We start from the raw sequence: 24135 nt of genomic DNA, 5'->3' as shown, positions 1-24135 counted from the left end.
ATTTTTGTCAAATTACATATAAATATTTGAAAATTAAGAAAATGAATTTTTTGAAGAAAGTTATTAGGTTTCTTTTTCAAATTTTTTTTACAATTTTCTGATAATTTCTTTAAAAAAAAAAAAATCTGCCTTTTTTTTCTTTAGCAAAATTCTTTTTCAAGTTGGAAATGTATATTTAGTGTTTATACAAATATATCCTCTATTTTAACTTCTTCTAACAGAAGATATAACAGCAGTGAGTTAAGCATAAGATAATGATAAATGTGAGTAAGTTAAGTGTCGAATAAGTCATAACTCAGTGACCATTAGTGATTTTTTGTCTAGAAAATATGAACATGACATAACACTTGCTCCTGTTAAAAAAAGTACTACTTACCAGCAAATTTGAAAAATGTCGACCCAAGGTGTTGCTTATGTATAGGTCTAGAAGCAAAATGTAGACCCATATTATAGTCTACCATTTGGAGCTTAATTTCTCTTAGCTTGTCAACCAATTTCGGTTGACAATCTAACTTGAAAAAATCAACGAAAAAAATGTGACTATTTTTTCATCTCTTGTTTTATTTTCCTTTTCGTTCCAGCTATATTAATTCGAAGACCTTGTTAAACATAGTTGAATAGTTGATAACCTCTTTTCGTTAACAGTTATCACTTCCCTAATTAGTGGCGGACTATAATGCAAATTTAGGGTGGGCTAGTTAAAGACTTGCTAATTAGAAAACTGTTTTGTTTTTTTATTATTGATAATGCTTCCAAGAAATTTAGACTACATTTTAAAAGAATTAAAAAAAAAAAATACTAATAGAAGATATTGGAACTAAAGAAAATGGGACAGTGAAAATAAAAAATGCTAGATTTTCTTTTAACAAAAGAAATTTTAAGAAATAATAGTAGAAAATATCGGTATATCAAAGACATATTAAGAATGAACAAAATAAACACAGCACTTTGCCAACTCAACCAATATCTATATAAAAAAAACTACACACGAAAATATCGTAGATGGCGTAGGTAAAGGTGCTTCATATAATTTCTTATTTCTTTCTTTCTTTCCATGTCAAACTAATGTCTTGAGCTCTCAAATAAACTTTTCGAACTAATTTAGAGGTCAAGAATCAAGTGAAACTCTGTTATGGCATGACTTGAATGATTCGCAAAAAAAAAATTCATTTCATGCGTTATATATGCATAAAAATTAGGCATCATTTATCGACATATTTAAATTTTCAAATCTAAAATCAAAATAAAGAAACAAATATTTTTAAATCGAGAATGGCCTTGGTGCCCAAAACGTATGGCACTTGGAGCCATACTAAAACAATAGTTTGGCTTCACATAAATTGCTAGACAGTTTATATGAGGGGAAAAAAGCAGTTTCAATGAGGCTGGTCTTGATTTTGACATTTCTTAATGATTTTCAAAGAGAAGTAGTTAATAAAGCTGAAAATACCACACATAACAAAATCAACTAGAACGTCAGATGCATGACAAAAGAGAAGTAGATAGTAAAGCTGAATATCTTATACATTTCCTAATTCGATCCAGTTGATAGTGTAAATCATAACCCTCATGCATCATGGGGGGATCTAGGTACTCATAGTATTGACAACCATCGTTGTCCTCATCATGAAGCGCAAGGGTACATCTGCCTGTAGTTATGTTTGACACAGCTTTCAAAATTGTCAGCCTCTTCCTTGGGAGAAAGATTTTCACACCACATTGAATGTGGTATATGCCATTTGAATAGGGTTTTAGTGAAGGTAGTTGTGCAAATTCATTATAGGTGCTGGTTACTGTGCCAGGTCAGCGATCCGCACCCACTCCAAGACTCCATGTAAACCGTCAGATCAAATATCGACGGTCCATAACCTTCTATTCCACATTTCCACTATCATGCGGATCGACCTCCATTTTTCTAAAGGCACACCGCCTGCTACATATAGCCCATAGACCTTGAGTTAAGTGATATTTTTGAAAAATCAGTAAGTAATGATCATTCTAGCTTAAGATGAATGATATAACCGCTCTTATAAGTTTGATTAAAATATATATAAATATCATAAAAAAATTAGCACCTATAATATGTAAACCTTGAAAAAAAATTTGGGTTGGAATAGTCTTTCAATAGGATCTACCACCATACCTAGTCCCCTACGATCATTTAAATGTAATTCATTTATGTTTAAAGAAAACTGAATTGGGAGAGAATTGAATGGTACTTTCATTGATAATAGGGGCCTCTTTATATAGAGGATTACAAACATAGAGATAGAGTTGTACATGGAAACATAATCGTACATTGATTGGATATCTCCTAAGATTCTCCGAGAATATCTCTAATATAAATCATATTTCAACTAGAGCAAGTAACCTCGAGTTTGGGCCTGACACATATTCTGGATTTACTTGAACACTCCCCCTTGTGTCGCCCAAACGTGGTGCTCCTCTCGTTGCCTCATTAAAAACTTTGCCGAGTAACAAAAACCCTGTGGGACAAAAATAACCTCGGTTGAAGGGGAACAAGAGCACAACACACCCTTCATGTTTCGAGATCATAAATGTAGACATCTCTCCCTGATGTCTGCATCTCCTCCTAATGACTACGGTCATGGGAGTTCGGATAACTTCCACAAACGATGCTACCAACATGTTTCTCGAAAGTGGAATTTAGGCAATGACTTAGTGAGCAAGTCTGCCACACTGTCCTCATATCAAACATTCACTTTGATCTTGAGGAGAGTCTGTTGTTGTTGATTATGCTTGGTGTTGTCACTTTTGATGTAGCCTTTGCTTCATTCGTTCAATGCAAGCAGCATTATCCTAAATGCTCGTAGGCTCATCTGTGGTAGACTTCAAACCACAATTGTTTCAAACATGCGTAATTATGGATCCAATCCATATACATTCACGAACCACTTCGTGAAGAGCAATAATCTCTGCATTGTTCAAAGATATAGCGATTAGGGCATGTTCCAAGATATTACGGTCTTTACCCATGGTGACCACTTAACCATTTTGGGAATGACCTTTGTGTGGGTCAGAGAGATACCCAACATCAGCAAAACATTCCAAAACACATGTCGTTTTGGGATGGGGAATTGGGGATAGTGGACGCAGGCCAATGTTGGCGGCGTTCCTGGTGTGTGATGGGTCCGAATCCATCGTCTCTCTGTAGGGATAGAACAAGCCCATATCAATCGTACATCTCAAGTATCGAAAGATATCTTTTACATCAATCCAATGACGTCACGTTGGCGCAAAACTATATCTAGCTAACAAGTTCACAACATAAGAGATGTCCGGTCTTGTGCATTGAGATAAGTATAATAATGCGCCTATTGTACTTAAGTAAGGCACTTTTGCCTCTAGCACATTTTCGTCATCATCCTTTGGACGAAGAGGATCATTTTCAGGATCAAGACTACGGACGATCATGGGGGTGCTTGAAGGCTTTTCCCCTGTCAAAATGCCTAAGCATCTATCGACACGATGCTCAAGTTCCAAACTGAGACATAATCGTGTTCTCCCAAAATCATTCATCTTAAACTCAGATTTCAAGTGTTCAGCGGTTTCCTTTAACTCATTAAGGGCTTCTAATGAAGATCATGTCCAACATGAACCGCGATAGAATCCGAAACTTGTTATGGAAACGCGCGGGCATATCATTTCCCAATCAAGTAGTCACTTTAGTGAGCGTTTCAATCTCTTTGTAAAATGCTCTCCATGGTCTAGAGCCACTTGACTTGGGTAAATGAAGTTCACCATGAACCTTCATGTATATTCCATATCTAGATCCCCATAGAGACATGTAGTGACCACAATCGTAAGCTGCATGATCAGTTATTCGGAAACTACCAAACCGACAGGGTAGTGGAGTGCACTGACATCCATTACGAGAGAATATGTCTCATCGTAGTCGATTCCAGGGCATTTTGTGAGAAGCCTTGCGCCATAAGGCTAGATTGTCATCTCTTTTTCTCATCACGCTTTCTAACGAATACCCATTAGTAACATGTTTTATGTTAGGAGGTGTTGGCATAATTGGCTCAAAAACCTTCCTCTTCGATAGAGAATAAAACTTAACCTGGATCGCATTTTTCCATTTAGGCCAAATTTCTCTACGTCGGCATTCATTCATCAACTGAGCGTGGTTCGATATCATCGGACTCAACAAACTCATGCACAACGAAATGCGCAACTACATCATCAATTATGATGGAGTTTCTATCTCACGTCTCATGTACACTAGTGTAATTTTCAAAGAGCTCTATATTCTCAAGAATAGGTTCTGTCGTTGAGGCGTCACCCAAATATAACCATAACTCGGAAGGGTCATCAATACTATTTCAAGGACATGGAATAGCCAAAGTTCTACTTGCCAAATGGCACCTTAATTACTGTCACAGAAACTCTCTATGCTCCTAGGGCAAATCGCACTATGAATAGCCAACGGATTCCATGAAAAAACGCGTGTAGATAATGGAAATGAGTTCCTTTGCAATGCCTCTAATGATTGCGAACAAAGACGCATCTTAGAGAAGTTTATGTGTCTCTCTAGTGGACTCTATGTCACTATTCGAGCTATTAAATCCAATGAAGTTATGAGAGAATATCTCTTGGATTTAGACACATATTGGCTTTGTCAAGACAGGATAGGTTATCCTGGTCATGATATGATGATCCGTCTACTAAAGACTTCACATAGACACGCTTTCTCTCGAGCGAAATGAAGCATGAATCAAAAGTTCATTCCTGAATTACGTTCTTATCCATGATGCCATGGATGACTTCCATCATGGTGATGGCACCCCAGGTGATGCTGCAATCACCAACTTGCTTCAAATAGTGTTTCAGACGTTCAGGCCTAACCAAAATTCTCATTGGTTGCTTCTAAAGCCTCTCGCTCATTTTACAAAGCCTGTTCCTTAGGGAAATTAGGACTAAGACAGTTCTATGTAAAAGATATGAAAATACTCATTCTGTTCTTACATAGAATCCATGTGGATTCTACGGACTGATTCAACCAACTTGCGGACGTTTAAATATCTCATGATGTTGGTTGACACGCAAACATGCTGGTCACGTGTTGTGCTATTTTCCACTTGTAATGCTGCTTATGCTTCACTCCTAGCACATATCATACAACAACGGGCTCACTCCCCAGATTATCCTATTCCGTAAATTGGACTTGACGATGCTAGAGAGTTTACATCGAAGACTTTCAATGGTTATTGCATTGGGACTGATGTTGTACATTATATTCCCATGAACACACCCAAATGGTCTCGCGGAAATGACTATGATGGTAGTCTGGACATTGGTAATGCGCATCAATCTCCTTATATCCGCTTGGGGTGATGTAACATTGCATGCAGCGATGCTAATTCTTCTACGACCCACCGCTACTCAATCTACCTCTGCGTTACAGCTAGTGATTGGGTACAAATATCGTACTTACGCATATTTGAGTGTGTCATTTATGTGCCAATTGCATTGCCACAACGCTCAATGATGGGTCCTTATAGACGAATGGGCAACTCAGTTAGATTTGAGACTCAAACAATCGTCCGCCACTTAATGCCCTTGCAAGGCGATCTCCTTACCGCTAGATTTTCGAATGTCACTTTGATGAGAGAGTCTTCCCGTCTTTAGGGGGAGATAAGAACATGAATGTTCAGCAGGAACGATAGGAATTGTCGTAGTCTGTCCCCACTATGTCTCATCTCGATCCTCATTAAAGTGACGAGATCATACAAAGATGCTGCAAACAAGCCTGGAAGGAAGGACGTCCCTACAAGAGGACGTAGCGCTACCCTACACAGAGGTAGGCATGGCGCCAACGCCAAAGAGAGTGACACTCTGGCATTACAATCCATGGCCCCAGCTAGGATGCGTGGAAGGCCTGTGGGTTCGAAGGATACTTTGACACATTCCAATCCTTTGATCATCAAGACTCAAAATCCATCTCATGAGAATCTTTCGGGTTATGGTTATCGTTGGGGGACGCCTCAACGTCAGAACCTATTCCTGATAATATAGAGCTCTATGAAAATTACACTAGTATACATGAGACGTGGGATACAAACTCCATCATAATTGATGATGTAGTTGCTCATTTTGTTGCTCATGAGTCCTATGATATCGAACCACACTCCGTTGATGAATGAATGCCAACATAGAGAGATTTGGCCTAAATGGAAAGATGTGATCCAGGTTAAGATGGATTCTCTAGCGAAGAGGAAGGTTTTTGAGCCAGTGATGCCAACACCTCCTAACATAAAACATATTGACTAATGAGTCTTCGTTAGAAAGCGTTATGAGAAAAAGAGATGGCAGTCTCGCCTTATGGAGTAAGGCTTCTCACAAAACGCCCTGGAATCGACTACGATGAGACATATTCTCTCGTAATGAATGTCATTGCACTCCACTACCTTGTTAGTTTGGTAGTTTCCGAATAACTAAACATGCAGCTTACAAATGTGGTCACTACGTATCTCTATGGGGATCTAGATACGGAATATACATGAAGGTTCATGGTGAACTTCATTTACCCAAGTCAAGAGGCTCTAGACCACGGAGCGCGTTTACAATAAGATTGAAACACTCACTAAAGTGACTACTTGATTGGGAAGGGATGTGCCCACGCGCTTCTATGACAAGTTTCGGATTTTATATCGGTTCATGTTAGACATGATCTTCATTAGAAGCCCTTAAAGAGTTAAGGGAAACCGTTAAACACTTGAAATCCGAGTTTGAGATGAAGGATTTTGGGAGAACACGATTATGTCTCGTTTTAGAACTTGAGCATCGTGTCGATAGATGCTTAGGCATTTTGACAAGGTCAAGCCTTCAAGCACCCCCATGATCGTCCATAGTCTTGATCCTGAAAAGGATTCTCTTCGTCGAAAGGATGATGACGAAGATGTGCTAGAGGCAGAAGTGTTTTACTTGAGTACAATAGGCGCATTATTGTACTCATCCCAATGCACAAGACCGGACATCTCATATGTTGTGAACTTGTTAGCTAGATATAGCTCTGTGCCAACGCGACGCTATTGGATTGGTGTAAAAGATATCTTTCGATATTTGAGATGTATGATTGATATAGGCTTATTCTATCCTTACAAAGAGATGATGGATTCGGACCCATCAAACACCAGGAACGCCGCCAATCCTGGCATGCGTTCTCTATCCCCATCCCAAAACGATATAAGTGTTTTGGAAGGTTTTGCTGATGTTGGGTATCTCTTTGACCCACACAAAGGTCATTCCCAATCCCGTCAAGTGTTCACCATGGGAAAAGACGGTGACATCTTGGAGGTCTACAGAATAAACCATAGTCGCTATATCTTCGAACAATGCATAGATCATTGCTCTTCACAAAGTGGTTAGTGAATGTATATGGATTGGATCCGTAATTACGCATGTTCGAAGCAATTGTGGTTTGAAGTTTACCACAGATGAGCCTACGAGCATATAGGATAATGCTACTTATTTTGAACAAATGAAGCTAGGCTACATCAAAAGCGACAACACCAAGTATAATCAGTAACAACAGACTTTTCTCAAGATCAAAGTGAATTAGGTTCAATCTGAGGAAAATATGGCAGACTTGTTTACTAAGTCATTGCCCAAATCCACGTTCGAGAAACATGTGGCAAGAATTGGCTTGCGAAAATTATCTGAACTCCCATGATCGTAGTCATCAGGGGGAGGCACAGACATCAGGGGGAGATGTCTACATGTTTGTCTAGAATCGTGAAGGGTGTGTTGTGCTCTTTTTCCCCTTCGACGTAGGTTATTTTTGTCCTACTGGGTTTTTATTACTCGGCAAGGTTTTTAACTAGGCAACGAGAGAAGCATCGCGTTTGGACAACACAAGGGGGAGTGTTTAAGGATATCTCTATTTGTGTTTGGTCCAAACTCTAGGTTACTTGACCTAGTGGTAATAAGGTTCAATTAGAAGAATCTAGATATTATCTTTCCTTGTATGATTCTAACTTTATGCATTGTAATCCTCTATATAAAGAGACCCATATTATCAATGAGAATACACAGCAAATTCCTTTCAATTCTCGTTTCCCTAAAACACTTATTAAATTAATTTATTGGAGAAGATCGATTATGATTTACTTTGTATTAATAGAAATTAAAAAAGAAATGCATCAAACATTAAATCCGGAAAGTAATATATGCTGCTTTAGAGTTTAGAGTATGATGCTTGATTCGGGTCGGGGGTCTGGTCGGGTCAACAAGAAATGAGTCCCCAATTAAAGGTTTTTTTATTGGCGGGAGAAGTACTGTAACTCTTTTCCCGCTCATCTTCATCACCAGAAGGTGATTCAACTTCGATGTTCGAAGCAATTGTGGTTTGAAGTTTACCACAGATGAGCCTACGAGCATATAGGATAATGCTACTTATTTTGAACAAATGAAGCTAGGCTACATCAAAAGCGACAACACCAAGTATAATCAGTAACAACAGACTTTTCTCAAGATCAAAGTGAATTAGGTTCAATCTGAGGAAAATATGGCAGACTTGTTTACTAAGTCATTGCCCAAATCCACGTTCGAGAAACATGTGGCAAGAATTGGCTTGCGAAAATTATCTGAACTCCCATGATCGTAGTCATCAGGGGGAGGCACAGACATCAGGGGGAGATGTCTACATGTTTGTCTAGAATCGTGAAGGGTGTGTTGTGCTCTTTTTCCCCTTCGACGTAGGTTATTTTTGTCCTACTGGGTTTTTATTACTCGGCAAGGTTTTTAACTAGGCAACGAGAGAAGCATCGCGTTTGGACAACACAAGGGGGAGTGTTTAAGGATATCTCTATTTGTGTTTGGTCCAAACTCTAGGTTACTTGACCTAGTGGTAATAAGGTTCAATTAGAAGAATCTAGATATTATCTTTCCTTGTATGATTCTAACTTTATGCATTGTAATCCTCTATATAAAGAGACCCATATTATCAATGAGAATACACAGCAAATTCCTTTCAATTCTCGTTTCCCTAAAACACTTATTAAATTAATTTATTGGAGAAGATCGATTATGATTTACTTTGTATTAATAGAAATTAAAAAAGAAATGCATCAAACATTAAATCCGGAAAGTAATATATGCTGCTTTAGAGTTTAGAGTATGATGCTTGATTCGGGTCGGGGGTCTGGTCGGGTCAACAAGAAATGAGTCCCCAATTAAAGGTTTTTTTATTGGCGGGAGAAGTACTGTAACTCTTTTCCCGCTCATCTTCATCACCAGAAGGTGATTCAACTTCGATGTGGGACCCACCTCCTCCTATTGCGCCCCCCCCCCCCCCCCCAAAATTTGATCAAATTGTAACACCAGTTTCCCTCTAGCACCACCACAGCAAGAAGCCATGGCTGCTGCAGCTCTCTCCAAGCTCCTCTCCTCCCTCCTCCTTCAGCCACCACCACCACCACAACAAGAGTTCACTCTTCCGCCACGTGTCCCTCTCCCTAAACCCTCGCCACCATCCCCTCTCGTTGCCAGCTGGGCCCCATCGGCGGAAAATGTAGCCTTTCCGTCGCTGGCCAACTCAAACGTGCTCTTCTTCAGCTCGGCCGGCTTCAACGGCCAGGTGTTGGTCCAAGACAACGAGCCGGAGGAGTGGCTCCTCAACCGGTTCAGGAGGGAGGTCATCAGGGCCGGCGTGTTCCTGGAGTGCAAGAAGAGGAGGTTTTTCGAGAACAACCAGGACAAGAAGAAGAGAAGGGGCGCCATCTCCAAGAAAAAGAAGAAGAGAAAGGCTAGGCAGGCTGCTAGAAGGAACAAGAACAACCCCCAAAGGTTTGATCTTTCTGACTTAAGATTGCTTTTTGATGAGTCTGATATTGCATTTTGGGTCTGTTTTCTAATGATGTTTATACTTTTTTAATACTAATTATTAGGTGGTGATAAGCATAAAGTTTGACTACGGTTTAGTATATTGTTAAGAAACTAATGCTGTATAATGTGGGTTTGACATGGGCTTCTCCAAGAACTAGTCTCCACATCTCCAATATGTTGAAATTTTTTATGAAAACAGAAAAGCATGCATCATTTGAGCCTACTCAAGGAAACCCTTCCGTTTGTGCTAATGCTAGCTTGGAATGAATCTTTTGGTAAAAGCAAAAGAGATGGATTTGTAAGGGATCCGGCTCCTCTAAAGTGAGGAGGTTGTGAATTTACGTCAATTTCATTAAATCTGGACTCTTTGTCTAATCTAAGGGTTATTATAATTGACACATCATTCTTCCATAGATTTTTGGTTTTCCATCTAAACTCCAGTTAACTATGCCGTTAACTCAAAAAAAAAAAATGAAGAGAGAATTAGGGATTTCTCGTCGACGTTTCTCCCCTGCGTCAAATTCCTTCCTTGTGCTTCCTTTTCTATTTTTCTTTGCTTCCATGGCTGCACACCAACCATGCATGGAATAACTTCTTGCAATTGTGTTAATTAATAAATTCATCAAGAAACTTGGGAAGTTAGGTTTTGGTACGTATGGTTTTGTTTCGCAGGGTGCAGGGCTTTGTAATCTTGGCAATACGTGCTTTATCAATGCGATTCCGCTATGCTTTACGCATATTAAGCCCCTAGTGGGGAAGGTCTCTGTTCTTTCAATCATCCATTGCCTTTTGATTGTAAAACCTAGCTGCAATTGTATTTGATCCATAATCTGTTTTTTATTTGTTTGAAAACTTGATATATATTATATATCACTTTCTTATTCAGAGTACTGGCTTTAATGTGAAATTGGGTTTATTCTGGTAGTAGTGAGGGGTTCTGTGTTCTTGGTGCTCTTCGTGAACACATTGATATTTCAATAGCATCTTCAGGAGAGGCTTTTTCACCATTGAAGCTTGTCTGTAATTTGAATTGTATCCTTCATTTCTAATGCATGGTTGGTGTGCAGCCATGGAAGCAAAGAAAAATAGAAAAGGAAGCACAAGGAAGGAATTTGACGCAGGGGAGAAACGTCGACGAGAAATCCCTAATTCTCTCTTCATTTCTTTTTTTTTTGAGTTAACGGCATAGTTAACTGGAGTTTAGATGGAAAACCAAAAATCTATGGAAGAATGATGTGTCAATTATAATAACCCTTAGATTAGACAAAGAGTCCAGATTTAATGAAATTGACGTAAATTCACAACCTCCTCACTTTAGAGGAGCCGGATCCAAAAGTTATTATGGGACGTTTACTTACTTGGAATGGAAAATAATCATGAATCGGAAACAAGTGGAATGGGAGAAGAAATGAATCGGTATTGATTCCGGAGGAATGATTCCTAAACCCATCTCTCCCCTTCGTAATCGAATTCCTGAGTATTCCGGAATCGTTTCCTGATAAATAGGTGGGACCTACACCAATTCCGATTCCTTCATATGTTAGTAAACACAGGAATTCTTTTACTTGGAATCATTCCGATTCATTTATGTGTTAGTAAACACGAGGGTGTTTTTACTCCGTAATCATTCCATTCCATTCCAAGTAAGTAAACGTGCCCTTAGTGGCTTGAAATTCAAGTACTGTTTGTGAGTTTTTCCCTAATTTACTTAGAAGAGTGTTATCGCATTTGATGAAATCAGCTTGCTTATCTTAAGAGTTGGATTTCTGCATATCAGCGTACGTATGTTATCCATATGAATCTAGCTAGTAACAGAATAGCCACTTCTATACTTATTCTCCATATTACATTTTGAAGATTTCTCTTCATTGCTCTGGTTCTTTTGTGGGATCGAGATTTCTCTTTGAGGATTCTTTTAGAAGGTATATTTGTTTGTTCTAGTTATTGAATAACATGCTATAATGTGGCTTTCCGGCTTTGCTCCAAATGCGAAATTTTTGCTTGCTTAATTGTTTGGTGTTCTGAGGGAATCTGATAGTTGTGATCTCCGACGATGATCATTATTCATTATGCTCTATGTCAGGTCTCCGATCCGCAATCAAGATATCGAAAGCAGTTCAAACAGCTAAAACCCGAGAACAAGGACACTGAACCCATGCCAAGAGGAAAGAGGACAATGGCAGTGATGATAAGTACTGGGGCTTTTATGAAGTAAACCTTGCTTATAATTGATATGAAATGATCTTAACATTCATGTCCCCATTAGTATTAACTGAGAAACCAGTGCAGCCTAACAAGAAGTTTCACATGCCACAATTTTCGTTTATCTAATTTCTCGGTGATTGTAATTTAATAGGGTAAAACATGCAGAATTTGCTTCCGTTTGGATCTAATTCCTGGTTTGAGCAGGACATTAAATTTAACTGATGCCGTCTAGTAATGTTTCTCAAAATTACTACCATTTTGTCGAACTTTTTCTTTGGGTTTATTGCAGTAGAGTACTTCACCGGCGAAACTGTACTACAGGCTCGCACTTGTAAGTGATATGAGACGGAATTGAATAAAAGTAGATTACTTGAAAAGCAAGCTAGCTTATCTGACTTTTGGTTTTAGTTGTTTAGGAGTTTGAATATATAAATATTTTTTTTTTCTTCGACAAAGTCTTTCAATGCAACTAAAAAGAACAAAATCATTATTAAGAAATTATGAGAGACTAGTGAATCTGATGACTGAAAATAAATTATTATAATTTTAACTTTTAAATGTAATACATGTAATTGAGATACATTTATCTCTCATTGTCCATTAAAATGTCTATTTATATGAGTAAAACTGTTGGAGATCGAGCAAAAATGATAAAGAATCTTACTGATCAAACTTTTTTTGGAAATGAAATAGTATTTATTTTTAAGAGAGAGGAAAACTAAAGAATAAAGAGGTTTTGTAACGAGGCCTGCATGTGTAGAATGTGCCGACCAATCCCCACTCGACAAGTCAACCAAAAGTAAGAGAGAATTATCAAACCGGTCCAGTCCGGTCCGATTTCTTGAATCTCATAAATAAAAAAAGCCCGGTTTCTTGGATTTCTTATATAAAGCAAAGCGCATTGGAAAATAGAAACAAACCACCTCATTGTGATTTTGTTGCGTCTGCTACTCCACACTCGTCTACTCTGCTCCGAAACCATGGACCTGCATCAGCTCAACGAAAACGAAGCCCAAGGATCCATCGACGAGCTCAACGAAGGAGGCGGTGGAAAAGGCGATCACTTCGTCTCAGGCGAAGTAAGTGCTTTCTTGATCGCCTTCTCTATTACCCCTCTCAAGCTTTTTCGATCTCAAGGTTTGTGTTTGCTTCGACCAGCTCAACGAAGCAGGCGGAGGACAAGGTGGTCACTTCGGCTCCGGCGAAGTAAGTGCTTTCTTGATTCCCTACTCTCTATTATCCGTCTTAGGGTTTGTCGGTGTTAGTGTTTGTGTTTGATTGTAGCATTTAGTTGCTGGCGATTGTCTCTTAGGATTTGCGTTTGATTCTAGTCTGTGGATTTTCTGCTAGGATTTGTGGCTCCTAACAATTGCTCTTAGGATTTGCGTTTGATTTTAGTAAGTAGATTTTCTGTTAGGATTTGCGCTTGATTACAGTTTTGGGGATTGTCCCTTAGGATTGCTGTTCGATTAGATTTGTGGCGGTTGGCTATTGTTTTTGTGTAGGTGCATTGCTCAACTTCTTGCTTTGATTGTTGAATCTAATAAGTTCAGGTTTATTTGTATTGATTTTAGTCTCGGAATACAAAAATATATGTCATGCTCTCTGATGGACTTATAATTAATTTTTGGAGTATAAAATCTAACAGAAGAGTATGTTTCATAACTGGAAGTTGTTCTTATCGGTTGAATGTTCTTATTTATGAACGCACTGATATTGATTACCGTTTGTCTCCAGTCTCTTGTTCTTTTTCTCTTCAATACTTGGGTACTTGAACCTTCTATCGTGCTTCCTTATGTGTGGACATTTCAGATTATTACTCAAGAAAACGTTGCCTCAATTCTCTTGTTCTTTTTCTCTTCAGTACTTGGGTACTTGACCTTCTATCGCGCTTCCTTATGTGTGGACATTTCAGATTATTAGTCAAGAAAATATGCTTGAAGAAGATTCGTCAAGTTCAACTACTCATCGCTGCCACAAAATCATTAATGATATCCAAAGCTTCCTTCCCACCTCTCGGCCCCGTGTTTCTGATTATCTGGAACAGATAATACAGGGGATAGAACAGGTTCTCTGCTTGCTCTTTTTTCGCTTATTTCTGTACATGTTTTTCAAGTCACTCATTTGTGGGTTTCTGTTCCCTGAAATTGAAAACTCTGTGGAGATGAGTCAATATAGAAAATTACAATTCAATTAAGACCTGTACAAGTTCTCCCTGATTTTTTTTTTTGGCGACGGTTCTCTCTATTGTGTCTTTTTAGTCTATAATTACTCCTAATTGTTTGGTGTAGATCATCAACAAGGGCTATGGCTACCTGGCTGATGGAGATGCGTTCTTTGCCGTCTATGCTGATCAAAAGTTGGAATATGCTACAGATGGTGCACAAATTTCTCTCAAGCTAATAAAGCACCATCCAGCAGATTTTCTGTTGTGGAAGGTCTGACAACCTACACAAGTCACCTCATGCTTACTTTATCTGTTAATTAATATTGTTGTAAAACTTCTGACCTTTCATAATGTTTTCAGTCTGCGAAGGCTGGTGAGCCAAATTGGTACGGCCCTTGGGGACCTGGGAGACCAGGGTGGCCAATTGCATGCAGTGCAATGACTCCTCATCTGCCATTCGAGTTTGATATCCATGCTGGCAGCAGTGACTTGATTTGTCCAAATCAAACTGAAATTTCTGCTCCGAGTAGTGCTGACCAGAATGGGCTTGTCACTATTGATAACAAGAGAATGTCAGAATCAACTCTCACAACTCGTTGGGTAATTATGGAAATCCCTTGTCTTTGTTTGAATGCTTCTTAGAGCTTGTATCTTGTATGATAATTTGAATTACAAAATCTATTTTCCTGTAGATTACTCAATACTATCATCCCCTGGCAGTAAGATACTTCCTGTTAAGTGCACGCTTCACGTCTTCTATCAAGTTTACTGTCTCTCATCTGGAAAGCGCATCAACTGCCATGTATTCCATATATGAGGTACGAGGCCTTAGTAATCAGGGGCACCTGCTAGTTTTGTAGCAGTTTATTCAACTTTCCTTTTCCAGAATAAGTCTTTTCCATTGATTTTTCCTATAAAGATATTCTATGTGATTTGTAATAGATGTTGCACCAAGCTTCTTCATCTTCCTTTTCTTGGTTGATAGTACTGGCAGTTTCCCGTGGTAACTGTTATACCATTATGCCGTTGGTTATTGCTAAAATATTTCTATTTAGGCTAATGTCTATTTTCTTTTGGTCCGACTATCTGGCCAAACGTAATCTGAAATGACGGTGGATATAAACACGAACTTTCTAATGTAGATTGGTCTTTATATTCTGTATGGAGTCTGTTGGACTTGAGGATAATCACTAGGTAGTAGAAGCAAACAACTTATCTGTGAACATAGCTTTGTTGGTTAATGTCGCCATTGTATAAAACAATGATTACGATGGGAGTTCCCTTTTTGTGTATATTTGTTTTGCATTGTTTACCTGAGTTGATCTAGGTAGATAGCATTTTAAACTATGCACTAAACGACTCCCCAAGTTTCCCTAAAACAGTGAGAAAGACCACCTAAAAGGAAATAGAAGTTATACATATCTAGTACTTCATGACATGCTGCTTTGTGATTGTTAGACTCTGCAAGACTGTGAAGATGCTTTATCTTCTCTGACCGGAGGAGCAGAGGAAAGCAGTACAGCAGTTACAATTACTACAGCCCAAAACGACAGCATTGAGCTAAAGAAGCAGTTTGAGACTCAAATGACTGATGATTTGGACATATCCCACATAATGAATGATGCTTTTCAAGGTGCTCTTGATCTTCTAAAGAAAACCTTAAATGTGCTCAAGGTAATCATTGGGTTCCAGTTTTAGTGTTTTGCGTACCCTCCGAGTTTGTATGGGTGTTTAATAACAGAAGATAATTTTATTTCCTATTTTCTCCGAAATAAACAGGAGCAGCAGCCAGCATCATTTCATTGTTTACTTGAAACAGTGAAAGAAGTTAAAGCAGTCCTGGACATTCTCTGTTTGCTGCCCTCCCTTCCATACTCTCAGGTAATATTTCATGTGTTGTTTTCCTATGAATTTGAAGATGAATACTCTTTCATTGAAATCTTCAACAACTGAAAAGTGAACTGCTACGTTGTTGGACAGGTTTTGCAGCAACTAAAAGATACGACACTGAAGAGAGAACAGCTTTCAAAAGGTGGTGCTGTAAGCAGGAAATTAGATAGAGCAGACCTGGAAGAGTGTAATACAAACTGTACTTCTTCTGTGGATGTGAGGAAAGGAGGAAAGCTGGATTTGAGCTGCACATCTAATGTCGGAAAGGAAATAGTACCGTCGAACCTTTCTGATATACCAGAGTGGATACTTGTTGATATTCTGTCACTCCTCTCAGTCAAGGATGCGGCATTAATCAGTTTCACCTGCAAAGCATGGGAAAATTTGTGGACCTATTCTACAAATCTGACTTTTGTTAACCACACAGGCCCCTCTGCCAACCTTGACATTGGACTGAAGATTAGAGAGAGGGAAAAGTATGTTGGCTGGGTCAGAGATGTTCTAAAGTAGTACAGAGGGACGAAGCTTGATAAGTTCCATATCTTCTTCGATTTGGACAGCAGCTATACAAGCGAAATTGATGATTGGGTAGAGTTTGCTCTCGAACGCGATGTTAAAGCGTTGATCTTGGAAATGGTCAGCCCTTTTGATCCTTCTCGTAATAACTATTCCTTTACTAAGCGGATTACGGGCGAGTCCCTCCAAGTGTTGGTGCTTGAAAATGTTGATCTGAATGGAGAGGTTTTTCAGCATATATCTCATTTTCGAGGACTTGAACAACTATCAGTGACTGGTGCATCTGGTTTAAATCGCATCAGAATGTTTGGTTCTTCTGTACGTTTGAAGTCCTTAGTGGTCAGATATTGTTGGAATCTTGAGATTATTGAGATCTGTGATTTACCTCAGCTTGCTTTCTTTGAGTTTGAGGGAAGACCTATAAGCCTGGACCTGAACTCAGTTCCAAATCTAGTGAAAGTGTCCCTTGGCGAGGATGACCTGGAATTCTTAAAAGTAGCCTTCAAGCAGCTTGCTTGCTGTCTCTGTCAGCTAAGAACTCTTACTCTGGATAACACACTTGGTTTTCTGGTTAGTGTATAGCCTTCTATTTTATCATGTTGGCTGGTTCAATATTTAATTGCTGACTCATTGTTTGACATTTTCAGACACAAGAGATTGTTGTCTTTCCTATTCCTCAGTTACCAGAGCTTGTGTGCTTGGAGTTGCGAATCTCACCAGATGATGCATGTGTGCTGTTGCAATTGGCATGTTTTTTGGATGCATCTCCTCGCTTGCAGAAGTTAGTTTTAAAGGTATGCCGTCTTTTAGTCTCTATTTCATAACTGCTGTGAACAGCTTCTGCATATGTTAATACAAATTTAGTAAAATTTTGGAAATTTCTTTGCACCTAGTCTTTAATATTTGTTAGACTTGTTGAGGCAAATTTGCATATATGCTGCATTTGCACGGAACACATGATCTTCAAAGTAAACACATAATGTTTTAACATTCCATGTTGCCATAGCAATCTTATGCTGAGCGGTCTTAAACTGAATAGCGTGGAAAGAAGTGGTTTCAAAGCCAATAAGACGGGAATTTGGATTTAATTTAGGTGGTGCAGCATTTAATAGTTTGAATATTAATTGAGGTCCACATGTATATATCCTCTGCAACGGTTCATTTTTGTTTGTTTTTGTAGGTTATAGGCATTCTCTGCATACATATCATTTTGATCTGCATTCATCTAGTTACATATACAGTGGTATCGAGTTTCAGTTTTCTGCAGTTTGAGCAACATTCAGCTATCGTGTGTGAGAGTTGTTGATTGAACTGTATGCTTTGGAGTCAGAGTTGTTGATTGACCTGTGTGCTCTGAAAATTGGCAACTTGGTTGCAAAAAATAATATAGTATTTAATATTACTATATTCCTTCTGTTATACATGTCAAAACTGTAATAATAATATGTTTTGTTTTTGTATTTTAGTTTGACTTTCTAGGGTCGGGGATAAATTTGTGGAAAGCCGAGAGCCATCCGCACAAAAACTTAAAGGTGGTTGAGGTTATTGGATTCTTTGATTGCCCAGCAGCGACTGATATTGTCACATTCATAGTGGACAATGCTGCTGGGCTAGAAAGTCTGGTGATCGATCCTGTTGTCCCATGGTGTGAGCATCGTAGAGGAAGGAAGCCTGATGAGTTAATTGAGAAGGAACGAAAAGGGAGGCAGCACGCAATGTCGCTTAGAAGTATGCTGCCAGGCATGGACGGTGGAAACTCTTCTAGTGATTGATAGATACCAGTAATCTGTTTGGTATTGGAGAGTGGAGACGGTATTTGGATTTGAGATGTTGAAACCACTTGAAAAACAAATGTAAAGGACCTTGCAAATTAGTTCCATGTTTCGGTAAATTTGTAGTTTACTACAGTTGCTCTCTGATGGTGGTTAACGCATAGTTAATCGGGATGTTGATGGGCCACTGGGCCAGACAAATGTACAACAAGGCATTCAGCGTTTTGGGTATAAAATGAGTGAGTAAATAATTTCCGTTTACGATGTTTTTCTATTTTGATAAATTAATCTTTAATGATCTATTATAAGAGGATTATTTATTTATTTATTTATTTTTGAGAAGTTTTTTGATCATGTGATGGAAAATATGACGCTTGATTCTTCAATCAACTTCATGAAAAAATGAAAGCCAACTTTATGTCCAAAAATTAGGTACAATATAATTCTTCATTCTAATTAGAAATTTGGTCCTGAATCAGAAGTTTAGATAAATTTGAGGAACGGAGTTTTTTCTGAAATCATGTATAGCAATTTTAGTGTTACGTGAAAAGAAATGAATAAAATGTGAGCCAAGAAAATGTTTTTTTTTTTTTTTGGGGCCCCGAATACGAAAGACATTAGGCATATACGAATTGGGCTTTTGAAGTAAATAACAGTACTTAAGGGTTGACCCTTAAATGCTTCACTTTCGGGACATACCGGCCCATTTTATTTAAAGCCCAAAACTAAAAATAGACAATTGTGGTATAAAAGGACCTAGTTGCTCCAGGGGCTCCAGTCGATTCGCAAAGCCGAGTTTTCAGATTGTGCTGTTGCCCTCAAAGAGAGGTACCCCTACTTTGTACTTTCTTCTCTTCTTTTGTTTTCAGAACTTTAATCTGTATATCTGCGATCATTATTGACCGTAAGATTTGGTGCTTTCATTATATACATGTGAATTGAAATTGCTATGGCTGTTGAGAATTTGATGATCTAATATATGGAGTTCCTGATTTCATGAAATAGCTGTTGAGAATTTGATGATCTAATATATGGAGTTCCTGATTTCATGAAATTAGTTTAATTTGAATGATTTATTGTTGAGCCCTGACCCTAACCCTAACCCTAACCCGCATTTTTTCTTTAGGGGAAGAAAGTTCGCTATATGATGTATGCTGTTATCTCTAATTGTTTAGTAATTTGAATGATATTTGAAAAACTTATATATAAATCATGCCCACGTGTTTGCAATAGTTTGTTGTTTTATAATAGCATCCCTTTTCCTTGTTAGTGTTACTAGATCGTGTTTTGTACGGGCTCATCAGTACTTATACTGTGCATTCTAGAATTACCGATTTTTTTTTTTTTGTATCTATGGAGCAATTAGCTATAATAGTTTTTGCTTCTTTATTTCTTGGTGCAAACGGTGGACTGTCTAGTGGTGAGTGGTGCTTATATAAGGGGCCTACAGTACTCTGCGCTAGTTTGTCTGGGGTTAAAAACGACCCTTGTCAAGGAATTTTTGGGGGGCTGTGTTCATTTAAGAGTTTACAGGATTGTTTTGTATTTTCAAAGTCTATGGGCATTCAATTGGGATTTAGAACCCTTAATCCTTCTAGCTAATTAAGCTCATATTGTCAAGATGATGCGTACACGTGTTCTCTTTGTAAAAGTAGGAATCACTTACTCGTTTGGTTGTCAAATTTAGTCGCATATGACTTTGTAGAATTTTTTTCATACATGGTTCAAGTGTAAGAGACTTTTGTTTGAAGTTGTGATTGTTTTTATATTATCATTAGACAACACGAAGAATAGGAGAACTGTTGCCATTAGTACTTCTTTGGCATTGTTATAGCATTATTGTTGGATTCATTGTGTAATACATTTATTTCCAGCCAACTATTAATTTGATCTTTATTGTGGGTGTTGTTCTGTGTACTGCACTTTAGTTATTCTTGCTTTTACCGAGCAAAGAGCTGTAATAGTACATGGTATTTGTTTGCCTTAATAGAGATTTGTGTGGAGTGCAGAGTCTTTAACTATGGAGATGGACTCACTTGAACGGCTGAGAAGCTTCATGATTGCGTTCTCAACTGTTCGAAGACATCATCTTAGTGACAATACTGATGAAGATCTTCATGCATCCCAAGTTGCCGAAGAGACTCACAAACAGCACCTCATGGCGCTAGATGTTATAAAGGTTAAAGCTCCAGTAGATGTCATGGCAGTTAAGAAACTTCGCAATGAGGGATGGATGGGAACTATCGAAGTGGTTGCATGGCCCTATTCTCCGGATGGCGAAAGGATTCGTAGAATAGCATATACTGAAGGAGTTCCAATAGCCAATCCTTTTGAAAGCTGAAGATGAAGCATTGGTTTTGAATTAAACTCCTGTTTATAGATGTTAGCTAGTTTTAACAGCATATTAACTTAATGCAGTTCTGCTTAAGGAGTGACTCCCGCTTTCTGCTAGTTCTGCTTGTAATTTAGATCAGTTCTGTTTAGGGGTCCCGAGGGGCTTTCGGTTGTAAGTTTTCTTTGCTTCTTGAACCGAACAAAAAAAAAAACTGGTATTTATTGACATGTTAGAGTGGAGCTGCAATATCACTATTACCAATATTTAATTTTGGGTACTGTTTTTATTAGCGTTTCCTTGTTTATTTCTGACTTCACTTGGCCCCTTCAGAGTTTCCACGTTTAGCTTCGTTACCGTCCAAAATATTGACCTGTCTTATTGAATTCACGTAGATGTTCAATTATTTGCATACGAGTACGTAAAGAAATGCTCTTAATTCCCCATTTGAGTGGACATGGAAGGACTCCCTCAAATGGCTAAGAAGCTTCATGATTGTGTTCTCAGATGTTGTCGAAAGCTCCTTAGATGTCATGCCAGTTTTGATACTTTGGAATGAATAATGGACGACTTCTCCGGAAAACAGGAAGATGCAGACTATAACTGAGCTCCGCGGCGTTTCAGTGGTTGATGTTGATTCTGATGAAAGCTAAATAGGCGGCCATGGATTGAATTAGGTTGGTGTTTCACAAATTTAAATATTCCAGTTTAGCAAGATTTTAAAATTGAGATAGCTTTTGAGGTCAATCAATGAACAAAGTATGCACATTTTAGGTGAAGTCTGTTGAAGTTGCTCTCAATTCCCTTTGTAAATCAGAATGGTCGGTTCTTCAGTACGTTTGAAGTCCTTAGTGGTCAGAGATTGCTGGAACCTCGAGATTGTTGAGATCTGTGATCTACCTCAGCTTGCTTTCTTTCGGTATGAGGGAACACCTATATGCCTGGACCTGAATAGAGTTCGAAATCTAGTGAAAGTGTCCCTTGGCGAGGATGACCTGGAATTCCTTAAACTTGCGTTAAAGCAGCTTGCTTGCTGTCTCTGTCAGCTAAGAACTCTTACGCTAGCTAACACACTTAATTTTCTGGTTAGTATATGTAATTATGGTGGATTAGCCTTCTATTTATCAAGTAAGTTGATTCAATATAAAATTGCTGACTCCTTGTTTGACATTTAGAAGAGAATGTTGTCTTTCCTATTCCTCAGTTAGCAGAGCTTGAGTACTTGGAGTTGCGAATCGAAGCCGATGATGCATGTGTTCTGTTGCAGTTGGCGTATTTTTTGGATGCATCTCCTCGTTTGCAAAAGTTATTGATTAAGGTATGCTGTCTTCTATAGTATCTGTTTCATAATACTGTGACAGCCTCTGCATATGTTACTACGGATTTAGTACAATTTTGGAAATTTTTTTAAACCTAGTCTTTAATTTTTGTTAGACTAGTTGAGGAAAATATTGCATTTGCATAGAACACATGATCTTCAAAGTAAACACAAAAATGTTTTAGCATTCCATGTTGCCATAGCAATCTTATGCTAAATACTTATGCTAAATAACGTGAAAAGAAATGGTTTCAAAGCCATTAAGACGAGAATTTGGATTTAATTTAGGTGGCGCAGCATTTAATAGTCTGAATATCAATTTTGAGTTCCACATGTAGTATATATCTGCAACACTACTTGCTTCATTTTTATTTGTTTTTGTGGGTTATAGCCTTATAGGCATTCTCTGCATACATATAATTCTGATCTCCATTCATTTAGTTACAGTGGTATCGAATTTCAGTTTTCTGCTGTTTGAGCAACATTCAGTTATCGTGTGTGAGAGTTGTTAATGGAACTGTATGCTTTAGAGTCATCTCCTCTCTTATGCGTTACTAAAATTTACCATCATGCATCACTTATACTTAATCAGGTCTAAGGCCACCTAGATATGATCATTGATAGCTTCTGCTTGCTTTCAGGTTTGAAAATGAATCGGCTAAATGCTCTTTGGTAGGTAGAACACAAAAATAGCTAAAACGTACAGCTTGGCTGCAGAGTTTTGGCCTTTACTTGGGGCTTCCTCTGGGTGGTAATCCCACTAAGAGCATCTTTAGCAATGCTAACCATTTTTGAGTCAAATTTTAGTTAAAGTAGCTAAAAAGTTATTTTAGCTAGCCACTTTAGAATTACGTCTGCATCAGTGCTATCTATTTTAGCTAGTTTTGAATTTATATTATTTTTTAATAGAAAATTACATAGTAGCACATGACCAAATATGTAAACACAGAAAACTCACTTTCAAAAAGATTTATACAAATAAGGACATGAGCTCAGGCCCAAAAGCCTAATGATGCAACTTTGACACTTAATTTTAATGAAAAATGACCAAAATGCTTAGTTTAATGAAATATTTACGCGTATGCCACTGACCAAAATCTCTCTTTTTTCTCTCCACCGTTTTACCCGTTCGCATCCTGATCCTACTCCGACCCGACTCACCTTTGCAAAATGGACGGAACCGCTGCTGTTTTCATTTTTTAAAGGTGTGTGCACTCCCCGCAGAGAGAGAGAGAGAGAGAGAGAGAGAGAGAGAGAGAGAGAGAGAGAGAGAGAGAGAGAGAGAGAGAGAGAGAGAGAGAGAGAGAGAGAGAGAGAGAGAGAGAGAGAGCCACGATGGACTCCGACGAGGGCAAATGAGAAAGGTCCAGGCCTCGTCGACAGCTTTAAGTCATCGTTGCTGCTCTAGGAGAGAGGTCACTTCAGTTCGACGAGGTACTTCGTCGAGGAGGTCATCACCAGCTTCGATGAGACCAATCTCCACTGCTCTTGGGTTGGCATGTGTTAATTGCTTAATAATTCATTTTAGTTGGATTGCCAAGGTGTTGGTTGAATTCTTAGTTGGATTTGATTTGATTTGCAGGCAAGCTATTTGTTTTGGGATGAATCTAAGGTTCAGGAGCTGAGAAAATCAAGATCCAATTTTTAATTTAATTTCGTGCCAATTTTGGCAAGATGGTTTGTGGGTATTCACAAAAGAAGAGAAGAAGATTGGGGTTGTTGCTCAATTTGCTATCAAACTTTTCTGAGAGGTAAATCAAATTTGCTATCCAATCATTTTGTGATCTTCAAGTTTCTGGAAATATGTTGAAATCCTGTAGGAAACAAGACTAAAAGTCTGAAAATGAAGGCAGCAAATGCAAATGAAAGAGGTTGGTTGGGAGAGACGGTGGAAAGAGTGATGATGATGGGATCCATATGTCTGCTAGTGATTCATATCTTTCAAGCATCTGTTTCTCTATTTTAATGAGGAAAATTGTGGTAGTGATAGAGGGAATCATATAGCAGGATTGGTCAGTAGCAGGATTAGGCGATGACAAGTAAAGTAACATGAATACAAGTGCAGTAGCAAAACTAGACCAGTATG

At 38.4% G+C, this 24135-nt stretch overlaps 4 protein-coding genes and 1 long non-coding RNA gene across 6 annotated transcripts in view; all 5 read left to right on the top strand.

Moving 5' to 3' along the window:
* The first annotated feature begins 9344 nt into the window (after positions 1–9344).
* LOC112177372 lies at positions 9345–9933 on the top strand. The gene has a single exon (XM_040512265.1). The coding sequence runs from the start codon at positions 9380–9382 to the stop codon at positions 9896–9898; it is 519 nt and encodes a 172-aa protein (XP_040368199.1). The 5' UTR covers positions 9345–9379; the 3' UTR covers positions 9899–9933.
* Positions 9934–12983: 3050 nt separating this feature from the next.
* LOC112178699 (cysteine--tRNA ligase 2, cytoplasmic) lies at positions 12984–18660 on the top strand. 2 transcript variants are annotated; one of them, XM_040511715.1, is made up of 11 exons: positions 12984–13133; positions 13213–13260; positions 13970–14122; positions 14346–14492; positions 14582–14821; positions 14914–15039; positions 15680–15895; positions 16001–16102; positions 16202–17197; positions 17275–17421; positions 18094–18660. In XM_040511715.1, the coding sequence occupies exons 1-9, from the start codon at positions 13035–13037 to the stop codon at positions 16619–16621; spliced, it is 1551 nt and encodes a 516-aa protein (XP_040367649.1). In that variant the 5' UTR covers positions 12984–13034; the 3' UTR covers positions 16622–17197; positions 17275–17421; positions 18094–18660. The 2 variants fall into 2 exon arrangements, with proteins under 2 accessions (XP_040367649.1, XP_040367650.1); XM_040511716.1 differs by lacking the exon at positions 12984–13133 and having other exon boundaries at positions 13919–14122.
* On the top strand, positions 16745–18399 carry LOC112177371. Its single transcript, XM_024315665.1, has 3 exons — positions 16745–17197; positions 17275–17421; positions 18094–18399. The coding sequence occupies exons 1-3, from the start codon at positions 16745–16747 to the stop codon at positions 18397–18399; spliced, it is 906 nt and encodes a 301-aa protein (XP_024171433.1).
* A 471-nt stretch (positions 18661–19131) lies between the features above and the next one.
* On the top strand, positions 19132–21520 carry LOC112178700. The gene is made up of 3 exons (XR_005803639.1): positions 19132–19227; positions 20409–21408; positions 21506–21520. It is a non-coding gene; the product is annotated as an uncharacterized LOC112178700 (long non-coding RNA).
* A 1752-nt stretch (positions 21521–23272) lies between these two features.
* Positions 23273–24135, top strand: part of LOC112180459 (26S proteasome non-ATPase regulatory subunit 6 homolog) — a 31364-nt gene continuing 30501 nt past the window's right edge. The window contains exon 1 of the mRNA XM_024319025.2: positions 23273–23293. The gene's annotated coding sequence lies outside the window, so the exon portion shown is untranslated. The remainder of the gene's footprint in view (positions 23294–24135) is intronic.

This window comes from Rosa chinensis, chromosome 7, assembly GCF_002994745.2.
Source record: "Rosa chinensis cultivar Old Blush chromosome 7, RchiOBHm-V2, whole genome shotgun sequence".
In the NCBI taxonomy this organism is placed as follows: domain Eukaryota; kingdom Viridiplantae; phylum Streptophyta; class Magnoliopsida; order Rosales; family Rosaceae; genus Rosa; species Rosa chinensis.
Note: the sequence above shows the minus strand (reverse complement) of the source record. Positions and strands in the feature narration are given on the sequence as shown.